The sequence below is a fragment of the Mobula hypostoma genome, chromosome 15 (assembly GCF_963921235.1).
Source record: "Mobula hypostoma chromosome 15, sMobHyp1.1, whole genome shotgun sequence".
Taxonomy (NCBI): domain Eukaryota; kingdom Metazoa; phylum Chordata; class Chondrichthyes; order Myliobatiformes; family Myliobatidae; genus Mobula; species Mobula hypostoma.
This window is the reverse complement of record NC_086111.1, coordinates 16,569,061-16,584,491: the sequence shown is the minus strand read 5'-3', so window position 1 is coordinate 16,584,491 and position 15,431 is coordinate 16,569,061. Positions and strand designations below refer to the sequence as shown.

Sequence of the window (15,431 nt, the reverse complement as noted above, 5' to 3'; positions counted from 1 at the left end):
CTTCACCATTAGCCAACCTGCTATCATTGCAAGCTATGCTTCACAACATATGTGCTCATGACTTTACTAACAGCAACACTATCTTAAAGCTGTCTTCATCCACATTTCCACTTTCAAACGTCATCCAGCTGATGTAAAGTGCTGCCAGAGGAAGTACAAAGTAAAGAATGTAGAACAGTACAGCACAATATGGGCTTTCTGCCGCCAATGTTGTGCCAACTCATATAATTCTACTCCAGTCAGTCTAAACCTTCCCTCCTCCTACATAGCCCAATATCCTCTATTTTCTTATAAAAACATACCCATCTAAGGGCCTGTTAAATGCCCCTTGCTGTATTAGCTTCTACCACTAGTCCCGATAATCCATTGCATGCACCCACCACTTTGTGTAAAAACAAAATCTACCTCTGACATCTCCCCAAAACTTTCCTCCACTCACCTTAAGCTCTGCCATCCTGAGAAAAAGATACAGGCAGTCTACTCTGTCCATGCCTCACATAATCGCATTCACCTCTATCAAGTTGCCCCTCATCCTCCTTTGCTTCTAAGAGAAAAGCCCTAGCTCACTCAGCCTTTCCTTTTAAGACATGTTCTGCAACCCAGGCAACATCTTCTATAAATCTCCTATACATCCTCTCTAAAGCATCAACAGTCTTCCTATAATGAGGTGACCAGAACAGAACATAGTAATCCAAGTGTGGTCTGATCATAGTTTTATAGAGCTGCAACATTACCTCATGACTGTTGAACTGACTGCTTCTCTGACTAATGAAGGCCAACACACCATTGACCTTGACTGGGTTTTCCCAGTAAATTCTCACTTATTGACTTAGACTCCTATACCATAAAAGGGCTGCACGTGATAAAGTTTGTCAAATGTGTTCAGGAAGATTTTGTTAATGAATATATAGAGCTCCCAACAGAAGAGAATGCAATACTGGATCTCCCATTAGGGAACGAGGCAGGGCAGATAATGTATGTGTAGGAGAACACATGTCTAGTGATCATAATTCCATTAGTTTCAAGATATTTATAGAGAAGGGTAGGTCTGGTCCTCAGGTTGAGATTCTAAACTGGAGAAAGGCCAATTTTGAAGGCAACAGAAAGTACTCAGCTACTGTGGATTGGGATAAGTTGTTTTCTGGCAAAGTTGTGTTTGGTAAGTGGGACACTTCAAAAGCAAAATCATGAGAATACGGAGTTTGTATGTTCCTATCAGAATAAAGGCCAACAGGTTTAGGAGAGATAGCAAGATCTTACATCTGCAGACCCCAGAGCCTGCTGGCCCTGACACTAGCAGGCATGAACTTCAGATTGCGGCTCCTGCCATTGAACTCACCGGCTCCAACACCATAGGGCATATTCAAAACCCAGACTCCAGCAACGACCATGGACACCTTCAAAGCGATTGCGCAACCACCAACTGTGACTCCAGGCTGGGTCTTTATGTGTTGCTACTGTGACTCCCGTCTCCCCTTCCCCCACCAGCACTCTGCAACCCCGTCTCCCTCAGATCCCACCATCAGCTCCTAGGCCCTCAGAGGCTCCATCTTCCTCTCACCCCAACCCTCCCCTCTCCACTGACACCCCCAGCCTCCCCCCTCCCCCTTCTGATCCCAGCTCTCATCCATGCCGGGTCTATATCATCCCCTCCGACCTTCAACTGTCTGAGGCAGAACGTTCTGTCCTAAGTAAGGGTCTCACCTTTGTCCCCCTTCGCCCACACCTCAGCGAGTTCTGCGTTCACCATGATGCGGAACTCTTCTTCCGCCGTCTCCGTCTCCGAGCCTACTTCTTCGGCAAGGACTCTTCCACCCCCACCGATGACCCCTTCTCACGTCTTCAACCCTCCTCCTCTTCATGGACACCACACTCTGGTCTTCTGCCTGCTCTAGATCTCCTTATTGCTAACTGCCGACGGGACATCAACCGTCTCGACTTCACCGCACTTTGTTCCCATTCCAACCTTATTCCTTCCGAATGCTCTGCTCTCCACTCCCTCCACACTAATCCTAACCTTATTATTAAACCCGCCGATAAGGGGGGTGCTGTTGTAGTCTGGCGTACTGACCTCTACCTTGCTGAGGCACAGCAACAACTCGCGGATACCTCCTCTTATTTACCCCTCGATCATGACCCCACTAAGGAGCACCAGGCCATTGTCTCCCACACCATCACCGACTTTATCTGCTCAGGGGATCTCCCATCCACTGCTACCAACCTTATAGTTCCCACACCCTGCACTTCCCGTTTCTACCTCCTACCCAAGATCCACAAACCTGCCTGTCCTGGCAGACTTATTGTCTCACCTTGCTCCTGCCCCACCGAACTCATTTCTGCATACCTCGACACGGTTTTATCCCCCCTTGTTCAATCCCTTCCTACCTATGTTTGTGACACTTCTCATGCTCTTAAACTTTTCGATGATTTTAAGCTCCCTGGCCCCCACCGCTTTATTTTCACCATGGATGTCCAATCACTATATACTTCCATCCTCCGTCAGGAAGGTCTCAAAGCTCTCTGCTTCTTTTTGAATTTCAGACCTAATCAGTTCCCCTCTACCACCACTCTGCTCCGTCTAGCGGAATTAGTCCTTACTCTTAATAATTTCTCCTTTGGTTCCTCCCACTTTCTCCAAACTAAAGGTGTAGCTATGGGCACCCGTATGGGTCCTAGCTATGCCTGTCTTTTTGTTGGCTATGTGGAACAATCTATGTTCCAAACCTATTCTGGTATCTGTCCCCCACTTTTCCTTCGCTACATCAACGACTGCATTGGCGCTGCTTCCTGGACGCATGCTGTGCTCGTTGACTTCATTAACTTTGCCTCCAACTTTCACCCTGCCCTCAAGTTTACCTGGTCCATTTCCGACACCTCCCTCCCCTTTCTAGATCTTTCTGTCTCTATCTCCGGAGACAGCTTATCTACTGATGTCTACTGTAAGCCTACTGACCCTCACAGATATCTGGATTATTCCTCTTCTCACCCTGTCTCTTGCAAAAATGCCATCCCCTTCTCGCAACTCCTCCGTCTCCGCCACATCTGCTCTCAGGATGAGGCTTTTCATTCCAGGACGAGGGAGATGTCCTCCTTTTTTAAAGAAAGGGGCTTCCCTTCCTCCACCATCAACTCTGCTCTCAAACGCATCTCCCCCATTTCACGCACATCTGCTCTCACTCCATCCTCCCGTCACCCCACTAGGAATAGGGTTCCCCTGGTCCTCACCTACCACCCCACCAGCCTCCGGGTCCAACATATTATTCTCCGTAACTTCCGCCACCTCCAACGGGATCCCACCACTAAACACATCTTTCCCTCCCCCCCCCCTGCTTTCCGCAAGGATCGCTCCCTACGCGACTCCCTTGTCCATTCATTCCCCTCCATCCCTCCCCACTGATCTCCCTCCTGGCACTTATCCTTGTAAGCGGAACAAGTGCTACACATGCCCTTAAACTTCCTCCCTTACCACCATTCAGGGCCCCAGACAGTCCTTCCAGGTGAGGCGACACTTCACCTGTGAGTCGGCTGGAGTGATATACTGCGTCCGGTGCTCCCAATGTGGCCTTCTATATATTGGCGAGACCTGACGCAGACTGGGAGATCGTTTTGCTGAACACCTACGCTCCGTCCGCCAGAGAAAGCAGGATCTCCCAGTGGCCACACATTTTAATTACACGTCCCATTCCCATTCTGATATGTCTATCCACGGCCTCCTCTACTGTAAAGATGAAGCCACACTCAGGTTGGAGGAACAACACCTCATATTCCGTCCGGGTAGCCTCCAACCTGATGGCATGAACATTGACCTCTCTAACTTCCGCTAATGCCCCACCTCCCCCTCGTACCCCATCCGTTATTTATTTATATACACACATTCATTCTCTCACTCTCCTTTTTCTTCCTCTGTCCCTCTGACTATACCCCTTGCCCATCCTCTGGGTTTTCCCCCCCTCCCCCTTTTCCTTCTCCCTGGTCCTCCTGTCCCATGATCCTCTCATATCCTTTTTGCCAATCACCTATCCAGCTCTTGGCTCCATCCCTCCCCCTCCTGTCTTCTCCTATCATTTTGGATCTTCCCCTCCCCCTCCCACTTTCAAATCTCTTACTAGCTCTTCCTTCAGTTAGTCCTGACGAAGGGTCTCGGCCCAAAACGTCGACTGTACCTCTTCCTAGAGATGCTGCCTGGCCTGCTGCGTTCACCAGCAACTTTGATGTGTGTTGCTTGAATTTCCAGCATCTGCAGAATTCCTCATATTTAGGTTTGGGAGAGCTTAGTTTTCAAGAGATATTGAGATCCTGCTTAAGAAGCAGGTGGTGCATTGCAGGTCTAAGCAACAAAGAACAAATAAGGTGCTTAAGGAGCATAAGAAATGCAAAAGAAGGAAATCAGGAGGACTAAAAGAAGGCATGAGGTTGCTCTAGTAGACAAGGTAAAGGAGGATCCCAAGGGCTTCTTACAGATATATTAAGAGCAAAAGGATAGCAAGGGACAAAATTGTGCTCCTTGAAACTCAGTGTGGCCATCTATGCATGGTGCCAAACAAAACAGGGGGAGGGGAAGAGATCTGAAATAGATTAGCGCATCAATATTTACTTAGAAGGTGGACACAGACTATAGAACTAAAGGCAAAACAGCAGTGAAGACATGGAATGTATATAGTTTACAGAGGAGCAGATGCTTGCTGTTAGGATGGATAAATCCACAAGGCCTAACAAGGTGTTTCCTTGGACCTTTTAGGAGGCTGTTGCAGAAATTGCAGGGGCCCTAGCATAGGTATTTAAAACTACCTTAGACACAGGTGAAATGCCAGAAGATTGGAAAATAGCTAATGTTGTTCTGGTGTTTAAAAAAGGCTCTAGGAATAAGCCACAAAACTATAGGCCAGTATGCCTGACACAGTAGTAGGCAGGTTATTGGAAGGTATTCTAAAGGACCGGATATTTAAGTATTTGGATAGACAGGGCCTGTTTAGGGATAGCAGGTAGGAGATGAGTTATTAACTTCAAACTTTCTGCATAATCACTCAAAGAGTTGAACCGCATGTAACAAGAGCTGTATAACTCATCTCCTTCCACCTCAGGCCACGAACTTATCAATCACCCCTGCTATGGACCACTTTCTGGAGGTCCAAGATGCCGACTTCTACAAAGAAGGGATCTGTATGCTCCACGACCACTGGACTAAGTGTGTACATGTAGGAGGGAACTATGTTGAAAAATAAATGTGCTAGGTTTTCTAAAATTGACTCCTTCTATCTTAGGCCATGAACTTATTAATCACCCCTCATATGCCAGTTAGCTTCACTTCCATGTTTGGAAAGATGTTGGGAGTCCATTAAGGATGTGGTTTTGGGATACTTGAAGGCACATGATAAAGTAGGCCAAAGTCAGTGTGGTTTCCTTAAGGGGAAATCTTGTCTGACAAATCCTTTGGAATTCTTTGAGGAAATAATATGCAGGATAAACAAAGGAGAGTCGATGGATGTTGTTTACTTGGATTTTCAGACCCTTGACAAAGTGCTGCACATGAGGCTACATTACAGGAAAGATGTTAGTATGGGCAAAAGAATAGTTCACTGGCAGAGGCAAAGAGTAGGATAAAGATGGCCTTTTCTGGTTGACTGCCAGTGACAAATGGTGTTCCTCAGGGGTCAATGTCGGGTCTGCTACTTTTCATGTTAAATGCTTCAAGAGGGTGAACCCTCCAAAAGCATCAAGCCCTGAAAACCTGTGCCAACCAACAGGCAGGAGTGTTCAAGGACACCTTCAAACTCTCACTGCTGCAGCTGGAGGATCCCATCAGCTTCAAAAGGGTGACAATAATACCAGTGCCCAAAACAAGCAGAGTGAACTGCTTCAACAACCATCTCCCAGTGGCACTCACATCTATTGTGATGAAGTGCTTTGAGATGTTGTCCATGGCTAGAATCAACTCCTAAGCAAGGACCTAGACTCGCTGCAATTTGCCTATCACCACAATAAATCTACAGAAGATGTAATCTCACTGGATCTCCACTCAGCCATGGCTCACCTGGACAAATTACTACTAATATCTACATCAAGCTGCTGTTTATTGACTACAGCTCAGCGTTCAACACAATAATACCCTCAGCTCTAATCCACAAGCTCCAAAACCCGGGCCTCTGTTCCTCCCTCTGCCACTTGATTGTTGACTTCCTCATCAGGAGGCAACAATTTGTGCGGATAGGAATTAACATTTTCTCCTCGCTGAGGATCAACACTGGCACATCTCAAAGATGCGCGCTTACTCTCTACACCCATGACTGTGTGGCTAGTCACAGCTCAAACGCCATCTATGCATTTGCTGATGACACAACTATTGTTGGCAGAATTTCAGATGGTGCAAGAAGGCCTACAGGCCCTAGATAGATCAGCTAGTTGAGTGGTGTCGCAACAACAAGCTTGTATTCAACATCAGTAAAACCAAGGAATTGATTGTGGATTTCAGGAAGGGGAAGTTGAGGGAACACAGACCAGTCCTCAACAAGGGATCAGAAATGGAAAACATGAGCGGATTCGTGTTCCTGGGTGTCAACGTCTCTGCGGATCTATCCTAGGCCCAACAAATTGATGCAATTACAAAGAAGGCACAACAGCGGCTACATTTCATTAGGAGTTTGAGGAGAATTGATACGTCACCAAAGACACTTCCAAATTTCTACAAGTATACTGTAGAGAGCATTCTAGCTGACTACATCACCATCTGGTATGGAGGGGCCACCACACAGGATTAGAAAAAGCTGGAGAAAGTTGTAAACTCAGTCAGCTCCATTATGGGTGCTAGCCTTCCCAGCATCAAAGACACCCTCAAAAGGTAATGCAGCATCAATTATTAAGTACCCCCATTACCCAGGACCTGCCCTCTTCTCATTGCTACAATCAAGGAGGAACAGGAACCTGAAGACACACATTCAACGTTTCACAAACAGTTTTTTTCCCTCCATCATCAGATTTTTGATGGACAATAAACCGGTGAACACGACCTCATTATTTTTCCCCTTCTCTTTTTGCACCACTTATTTAACTTAACTTTATTTTTTATATATACTCCTTATTGTAATCTACAGTTTTTATTATGTATTGTTGCCGCAAAACAACAAATTAGACAAAGTATGCCAATGATATTAAACCTGATTCTGACGTTAATAATTCGGATGAATGCATTGATGGCTTTGTGAAGTTTACAGAAGATAACAAACGTAAGTGGAGGGTCAGGTAGTGTTGAGGAAGCAGGGAAACTGCAGAAGACTGACAGATTAAAAGAATGGGCAGATGGCTTACAGTGTAGGGAAGTCTATGATCATGGGCTTTTGTAGAAGGAATAAAATTGTAGACTATTTTCTAAATGGGAAGCAAATTCAGAAATCAGATACAAAATGTTTTGGGAGTCCTAGGGCAGGATTCCCTTAAGGTTAACTTACAGATTGAGTAGTAGCAATAAAGACAAAAGGAACATGAGCACTCATTTTCAAAGGACTATAATATTAAGCAAGGATGTAAGATTAAGGCTTTAGAAGGCATTGGTCAGACCATGCTTGGAGTATTGTGAACAATTTAGGGCCCCATCTTTAAGAAAAGATGTGCTGACATTAGGGAGAAACCAGTTGAGGTTTACAAGAATGTGCCCAGGAATTAAAGGGTTAATGTACAAGGAGCATTTGATGGCTCTGGGCCTGTACTCACTGAAGTTCAGAAGGATGGTGGTGTGGTTGGGGCGGGGGGATCTAATTAAAACCTACCGAATATTGAAAAGCTGAGATAGAGTGTGTGTGGAGAGGATGTTTCCAATCATGGGAAAGTCTAGGAACAGGGAGCACAGACTCTCAATGAAAGGACATCCCTTTAGAAGACAGATGAGTTTCTTTAGCCAGAGGATCATGGAATTCATTGCCACAAACAGTCATGGAGGCCAACTCTTTGGGTATATTGATCCCAATGACTTGAATGGAAGAGTGGATACAGCCCAGTCTATCACAGGTGAAGGTCTCCCCAGCGTTAAGCACACCTACAAGAAATGCTGTCACAAGAAATCAGCATCCATCAAGGACCCCACCATTCAGGCCATCCTCTCTTCTTGCTGCTGCTATCAGGAAAGAGGTACAGGAGCCTCAGGACCCACATGTTCTTCAATCATCAGGCTCTTGACCAGAGGGGATAACTTCACTCAACCGAACACTGAACTAATGGACTAATTTTCAAGGACTTTTCATCTCATGTTCTTGATATTTATTACTTACTTATTATTACGTTGTTTACTTTTTCACTTTTTGTATTTGCAGTTTGTCACCTTTTACACACTGGTTGCTTGCCCATCTTTGCAGTCTGCGATTTTTCATTGACTCTATTGGTTCTTGTATTTAGTACTCTTTGTATTGCAAGAAAATGAATCTCAGGGTAGTATATGGTGACACACATATGTACTTTGATCTTTGATATTTAAAGATTATTAGGTTAGAGTCATAGAACACTACAGCACAGAAACAGGGCCTTTGGCCCATCTAGTCTGTACCATACTATTAATCTGCCTTATCCTATTGACCTGCAAAATAGCCTCATAACCCTCCATAACCCTCCCATCCATATACGTATTCAAGTTTCTGTTAAATGTTGCAATCCAACTCACATTTACCACTTCTGTGATAGCTCATTCCACACCCTCAGCACCCCGAGAGAAGTCCCACCTCATGTTCCACTCAAATATTTCACCCTTCACCCTTAACCCCATGACCTCTACTTGTAGTCTCACCCAACCGCAATGGAAAAGGCCTGCTTGCATTTACCCTAGCTATAACTCAGGTCCTGACATTCTGGCAACATCCTTGTAAATTTTCTCTGCACTCTTATTGACACATTTTCTGTATGTAAGTGACCAAAACTGCACAAAACACTCCAAATTAGACTCCACCAACATCTTATACAATTTCAACATAACATCCCAACTCATGTACTCAATACTTTTATTTATAAAGGCCAATGTGCCAAAAGTATTCTTTATGACCCTATCTACCTGTGATGGCACTTTCAAGGAATTCTGGATCTATATTCTCCATGCCTACCACACTCCTCAGTGGCCTACCACTCACCCTGCAAGTCCTGCCCTGGTTTATTCTCCCAAAGGGCAACACCTCTTATATCTTTCTTATTCTTCAGTTCCACCCATAAAGCCTCAGTAGATGAGCTCTCCAGTCTGACCCGTCTGAGCACTGCCTTGACATTTTCCTTGACTAGTAATGTCACCATTCCCCCTTTAATCCTTTTCATTCTACCATCAGGAAGGATATACAGAGGCAACAGCTTCTTCCCTGAGGCTGTGAGACTAATGAATACCCTGCCAGCACAGAGGTTTCATCACTAGGACAGCGAGACATTTACAGTTCACAGAACAGTTTCCTGTTTATCTGTGATGTGTGTTCCATGCATTCTGAATTATATTTTATACATGGTAACATTATGGTTTTGGCCAGCTAGTGGCGTACTGGCATCAGCGCCGGACTTCAGAACAAAGGCTCCCGAGTTCGAATCCAGCCGGCTCCCTTGCACGCTTTCCATCTGTGCTGGGTTGAGCGTTGAGCTAGCAACTCTGCCTCGTAAAAATAAGAAAGTCTGCTAAAAAAAAATGCCGTCATAGCGGCGTCCTGATGACTCCACTCGGAGTTGAGGGCTTTCTTCTTCTTCAATATTATGGTTTACATGTCGTGTACAATATATGTTTTGTGGGTGCCCTGGGTCCAGAGGAACGTTGTTTCGTTTGGTTGTATATATGTGCAGTCAGATGACAATAAACTTGAAACTGAACTCTATCACATCCAAAAGAACAGGACCCTGGAACATTGAGCTGCCAGTCTTCCCCCTCCCACAAGCAAGTCTCACTAATGGCTACAATGTCATAATTCCACGTGCTGATCCATGCTGTAAGCTCATCCACCTTTCCTACAATAGTCCTTGCACTGAAATACATACAACTCAGAACATTAATTTCACCATGCTCGACCTTTCAATTCCTGTCTTTGTATGCAAGCTTAACAACTTATTTCTCCACAACTACTCCACTACCTATTCTGTTGCTCTGGCTCCTATCCTCCTGCAACTCCAGTTTAAACCCCATAATACAGCACTAGCAAGCCTTCCAGCTAGGATATTAGTCCCTTTCCAGTTCAGGTGCAAACCAATGCTTCTGTACAAGGCCTACCTTCCCTGGAAGAGAGCTCAATGGTCCAAAAACCTGAAGCACACCCTCCTGCACCAGCTCCTAGGCCATCTGTTGAACTGTACGATCTTCCTATTTCAGGCCTCACCAGCATGTGGCACTGGGACCAACTCTGAGATCACAATCTGGGAGGTCCCATCCTTTAACTTAGCACCTTTAACTCCTTGAACTCACTTTCCAGGACCTTGTCAGCTTTCCTGCTTATGTTTTTTGCACCGATGTGGACCTCAGCCTCTGACTGTTCACCCTCCCACATAAGAATACTGCAGACTCAATCTGAGATGTCCAAGACCCTAGCTCCCAGAAAACAATACACATTTGTTAGTCCTGACGAAGGGTCTCGGCCTGAAACATCGACTGCGCCTCTTCCTATAGATGCTGCTTGGCCTGCTGCGTTCACCAGCAACTTAGATGTATGTTGCTTAAATTTCCAGCATCTGCAGAATTCCTGTTGTTTACCTATGGATAAATGCTGGCATCCAAGTGAAAGTTCATAACTTAGTGAACATGAGGGGAACTTTATCATCCTGGCTTGTTGAAAATATATGGATCGATAAATAAATCATATATATGAAGTAAGTAAATTTTAAAGTCATTGTTGGTAAATGCTGCAGATGCAAATTAAATTAAACTTGTGCTTGAACATACGAGATTTAATGTTTTACAACTCATGCTTAAACAGATGCCATTTTGACCAAGATTATAAACCACAGGACTCAGGTATCATTCTGATATTCTTACCTTCACACTTTTCCAAAATCTGAACAGTTTCGCCAATTTCCAGTACAAGTCCTTGAGGCACTGAAGCACGAAAGCTGCATATCACTAAAAAAAAATCAGAAAGTGATATTTAACATTAGGACTGTTTAAGCCAAAGCCAGCAGCTCCTTCCCCTCGCTCTAACAGTATAGTCTTGGGCCTGGAAGTAGAGAAGGGAAAGGATTCCTTGCTAAGTCTGTCCAAACCAAGGAATTTTCTCAATTACAATAAACTTGGGCTCTGCTGTTGTTGTTAGATGACTGCATTCAATATGCTTTTAATGTTTCTATCATTTAACATCTAAAGATCATCGTGACTTTCCACTTATTAACTTGTTTCTTCTTGTTACCTTGATAGATAAAAGGTGTTAAAATGAAAATATTTCTTCTTGGAGAGAAGAATTAACATCAAATGTGTATTTCAACTCTTAAAATATTTGCAGTAAATGTCAATAAATCAGTTATAGTCAGAACAAATAGCTAGCCTCCTGGGGTAAGAGGCATTGAAATATATAAATTTACAAATGATCAGAATTATAATTTAAGAGGATGATAACTCTATAGAACTTCAAAAATATGTTTCTATCATTACCTAGGTAGTTAAATGTTAAAACAAGGCAACATCTCTGTAAACACTTTAAATCTACTCCAATGCAAATGTTAAAACATTAAATGACACCATAAACATAACTCTCTTCATAGCATTGACATTCTCTCTATGCCATTTAAAGAGATTTTAAAAACTATTTAAATGTCAGTCACCAGTTATGCAATTAACCAAGTTCAAAGTGCAAAGGAACCAGAAGAGACGTTTGTTCAGTATGGCCAAGTTCTCATGATCGGTTGTTGGGTTTTGTAGATTGAAACATGTACACCAAACCAACTTGAAAATAAAAAAATAAAAATTGGAGGAAGTCATACATCACCTTAAGCCTGCCCTGCCATTCAACGGCACTGTGGCTGATCCAGTATCTAAGTCAACTTTACTAGTCACATGTGCACTCGCCACATTCTCGCAATCCATCAGATACGCTACACCATTTTTCTTGATTCAGTTGGTTCTAACAGTTTATAGAACTCGACCTTGAATATGCTCAACTACTTAGCATGACCAGACTCATAGGATTGACAATTCCAAAAATGTTTCATTATCTGATTTAAGAAATTCTCTTGTCCCCCAACAAGTCACCTCCTTCTCCTGTAAAAAAAAGATTCTCCCCCAAAGTTCAACACCTACCTTGTGAATCATATAGCAACAGTAGTGCAATTGGCCCATTGAGCCTGCTCTTTCATTGCGTGGCATCATGGCTGATCCTTTATCTCAATATAAAATTCTTGCTCTCTGTCCATACACTTTGATGCCTTCCCAGAATCTTGAATGGCACAGTCAGGCTGGTACTTATTCTCCTAAACTTCAGTATACAGGAATTCATATTTATTTGCATAATAGATCATATTTCTCATTGTAAAACTTAGCAATAGAACAGAGGCACCATTTTCCTCGGCCTTGGGTATAAACACCAAAGCTACAAACAGTACTACAGTACTACAAGAGAAGATAAACATTTTTTTAAAAATAGATAATAAGAACAAAATTAAATAGCAATTATAATACGTGCACAAGAAAAGCAATCAAAGTAGTTATTCCAAGAGCTAACAATAATCTTATTTGCATGATATTTTATTCATAAGTAGGATGTGGCTGCCATTGGAAGGCCAATGTTTACACTTTATCCCCACAAGAACACAAGAAAATAGGGGCAGGAGTAGGGCAGATAGTCCCTCAAGCCTGCTCCACCATTCACCATTGAGACCTGCGTTTTTCAGTCTAAATGGCATTCAAAGGAACTCAGACAAACCAAACGGTGTAATAACAACTGTTTTTGGAATGTCACTTGGGTGGACAGGGACCTGGTAATAACTGCGAATGAGGTCCACCTTTGAGGAAAATAATTTTCCCTGCCAGGCAGGCAGAGAAATCCTGGATGTGGGGGAAATCAGGAATCGGTCAGGAATTATCGCGTCGTTGAGGCAGCGGTAATCGCCACATGGACGCCAACTCACCCTCTCCCCCCCCCCCCCAGTTTTCACACGATGTGGAGAGGGGAAGCCCATAGACTGCTGGACTGCCTGACGATACCCAGGCACTCCCTGGTGTCAAACGTAGCCTTGGCAATGGCTTACTTCTCCGGGTCAAGGCACCTTGTGCAGGTGTGCATGGGTGGGCCAGTGATAAGGATGTGGTGCTCACCCTGTGTTTAGTGGAGGAGAAGCTGGGTTCGCTCAGGTCCGAGAACTCAGCAAGGAGGCAGAGGAAGTTGAAGGCAAAAAGGGCGCTGGAAAACTTTGAAGTGCTGCTGGCAGTGTGCGCCAGAGAGGGAGTAGGAAGTCTCTGCATTGACAAGGCCCTGTTCTGGATATCAACGAGAAGGATGTCTAGGACAGAGAATGTCGGCCCCAGCAGGGCTGTAGACAATGGAGCCAACACAAAATCCTAGCAGAACTTCTGCCTGCCAAAGTACAGCGCCATCTCGCACTTATCACAAGTCCAGATGGAGCTGTTGTTGGAAGTCTCGAGATACGGTCTATATTCCCCAGTTCATATGTCTAACTTAGACATGAGCAGGCGCTCAACTGGGCGCCTGTGTCACAGAGGAAATGGCACCCAGACACAAAGTCTGTAACAAACAACAAACTGCCTGACCTGCCAACATCCATAGCAGCTAATGGGCGCCAGCCGGTTTCCGTTTCCTGACCCCTTGAACCCGCAGGGTGGGCAGCACTTCTTAGCTCTCGGCCCAAACCTTGGGTGGTAGAAACACAGGGTAGGAGACAGTCGTTGAGCTGCGCTGATTGTCTCATGTTCAGGTAACGCGAGGCAGTGAAATCGTCCAGCCACATGGTCACACAGGCCCCCTTGGTGACAGAAGGCACACTGCCAGCCTCTCTCGCTACAGGCCAGAAGTCCTTGAGGGGGACAGCCAGCTACAGCCGACTGCACCTCACTTGGTAGTTGCTGCAGGAAAAGCTCTCTGAAGATGAAATACAGCTGATGTCCGCCTGGGAGGGATAACATGTGGTCCATCAACTCCGACGGATGACGGCTTGGAGTCGTCTAAACCGGGTAGTGAGAGGAGCTGACGAGAGCGCTCAGACTCGGAAAGTTCGAAAGTCTCTAGAAGGAGTTGCTTAAGAGCATTGTATCTGCTGGCTTCCGGGTGGGGGGGGGGAGGGGGGGTTTACTGTACGACGCTCATCACCCTGGTCACCGTAGAGCTATCTGATGATGTGACAACATTTTTCATGTTGTCTTGTGAGATTCCCTGCACTGCAAATTGGTCTTTGCCTGAGCGAGCCGAACAATAGCATGCTCCTGCCAGAATTCAGGGAGCTTGAAAGCAATGGCATTTGCAGTCATGATTGTAAAACAAGTGAAATCACTCTGGAATCGTCCGGAGGAGCGTCAGCTATGTAGGAGTATCGATAAAAATCGACATGAGTGTAATTACCTCTAACATACACTTTATTCCTTCAGCAAACAAATAGTGACTTTGTATATATATCAGAAAAAAACCCTGTAGATGACATTATCTGGTATCTATTAGTGGAATGTGCAAACAGAGCAAAATTAAGCCATTGAGCAATTTGGCTCATCAAGTCTATGTTAGAGACTATTCTAGAATTATGTGAATATCGCAGATATTAATTCAAACAAGAACTAGTCTTCATCTCTTAATGAAATTTGTAGGCAGTAATCAGTCAGTTAAAAGTACAGCTTTACAAACAGCACTGTATACAGAGCACTGACAGCTAGCTCACAGCAGGGGGCTGGCTGCACAAGCAATGTGGTTTGCAAACTGAAGTGACCATGAGACATTGTCGTTTGCATCAGCCAAACACAAGACAACAGGGTTAGGAAGGGGAAAAGGGGTTAAAGAGCCAGTGCAGAGTACCCCTGTGGCCATACCCCTCAACAACAGGTACATCACTTTGGATGCCGTTGGGGTGGGGATGGGGGATGACCTAACAGACGACAGTCACAGTGGTTGGATCTTTGGCACCAAGTCTGCCCTGTGATTCAGAAGGGAAGGGGGGAGAAGAGGCATGCCAAATGATAGGGGATTCCTTGGTTAGGGAAATGGGCAGGAGGTTATGTGGGCGAGAACAAGATTTCCTAATGGTATGTAGCCTCCCAGGTGCTAGGGTCTTGGGAGATGCGTGATCGAGTTCTCAGCATTCTAAGTAGGAGGGTGAGCAGCCACAAGTCGTAGTCCACGTAGGTACCAATGACATGGGTAGGATGAGTTACAAAGTTCTGCATAGTGGGTTCAGGGAATTAGGTGTTAAGTTAACGGGCAGGACCTCCAGGGTGTGATCTCCGGATTGTTACTCAAGTCATGTGCTAATGATGCTACGATTAGGATAGCTATACAGTTTAATACAAG

The 15,431-nt window shown here is 44.7% G+C and overlaps 1 protein-coding gene across 8 annotated transcripts in view; it reads right to left on the bottom strand.

Annotated features, from left to right (window-relative positions):
- Positions 1 to 15,431, bottom strand: part of dock3 (dedicator of cytokinesis 3) — a 966,938-nt gene that overhangs the window by 829,114 nt on the left and 122,393 nt on the right. For all 8 annotated transcript variants that reach the window (XM_063067780.1, XM_063067785.1, XM_063067784.1 and 5 more), the window contains exon 2: positions 10,970 to 11,053. In XM_063067780.1, the coding sequence (XP_062923850.1) occupies positions 10,970 to 11,053 (84 nt within the window). The remainder of the gene's footprint in view (positions 1 to 10,969; positions 11,054 to 15,431) is intronic.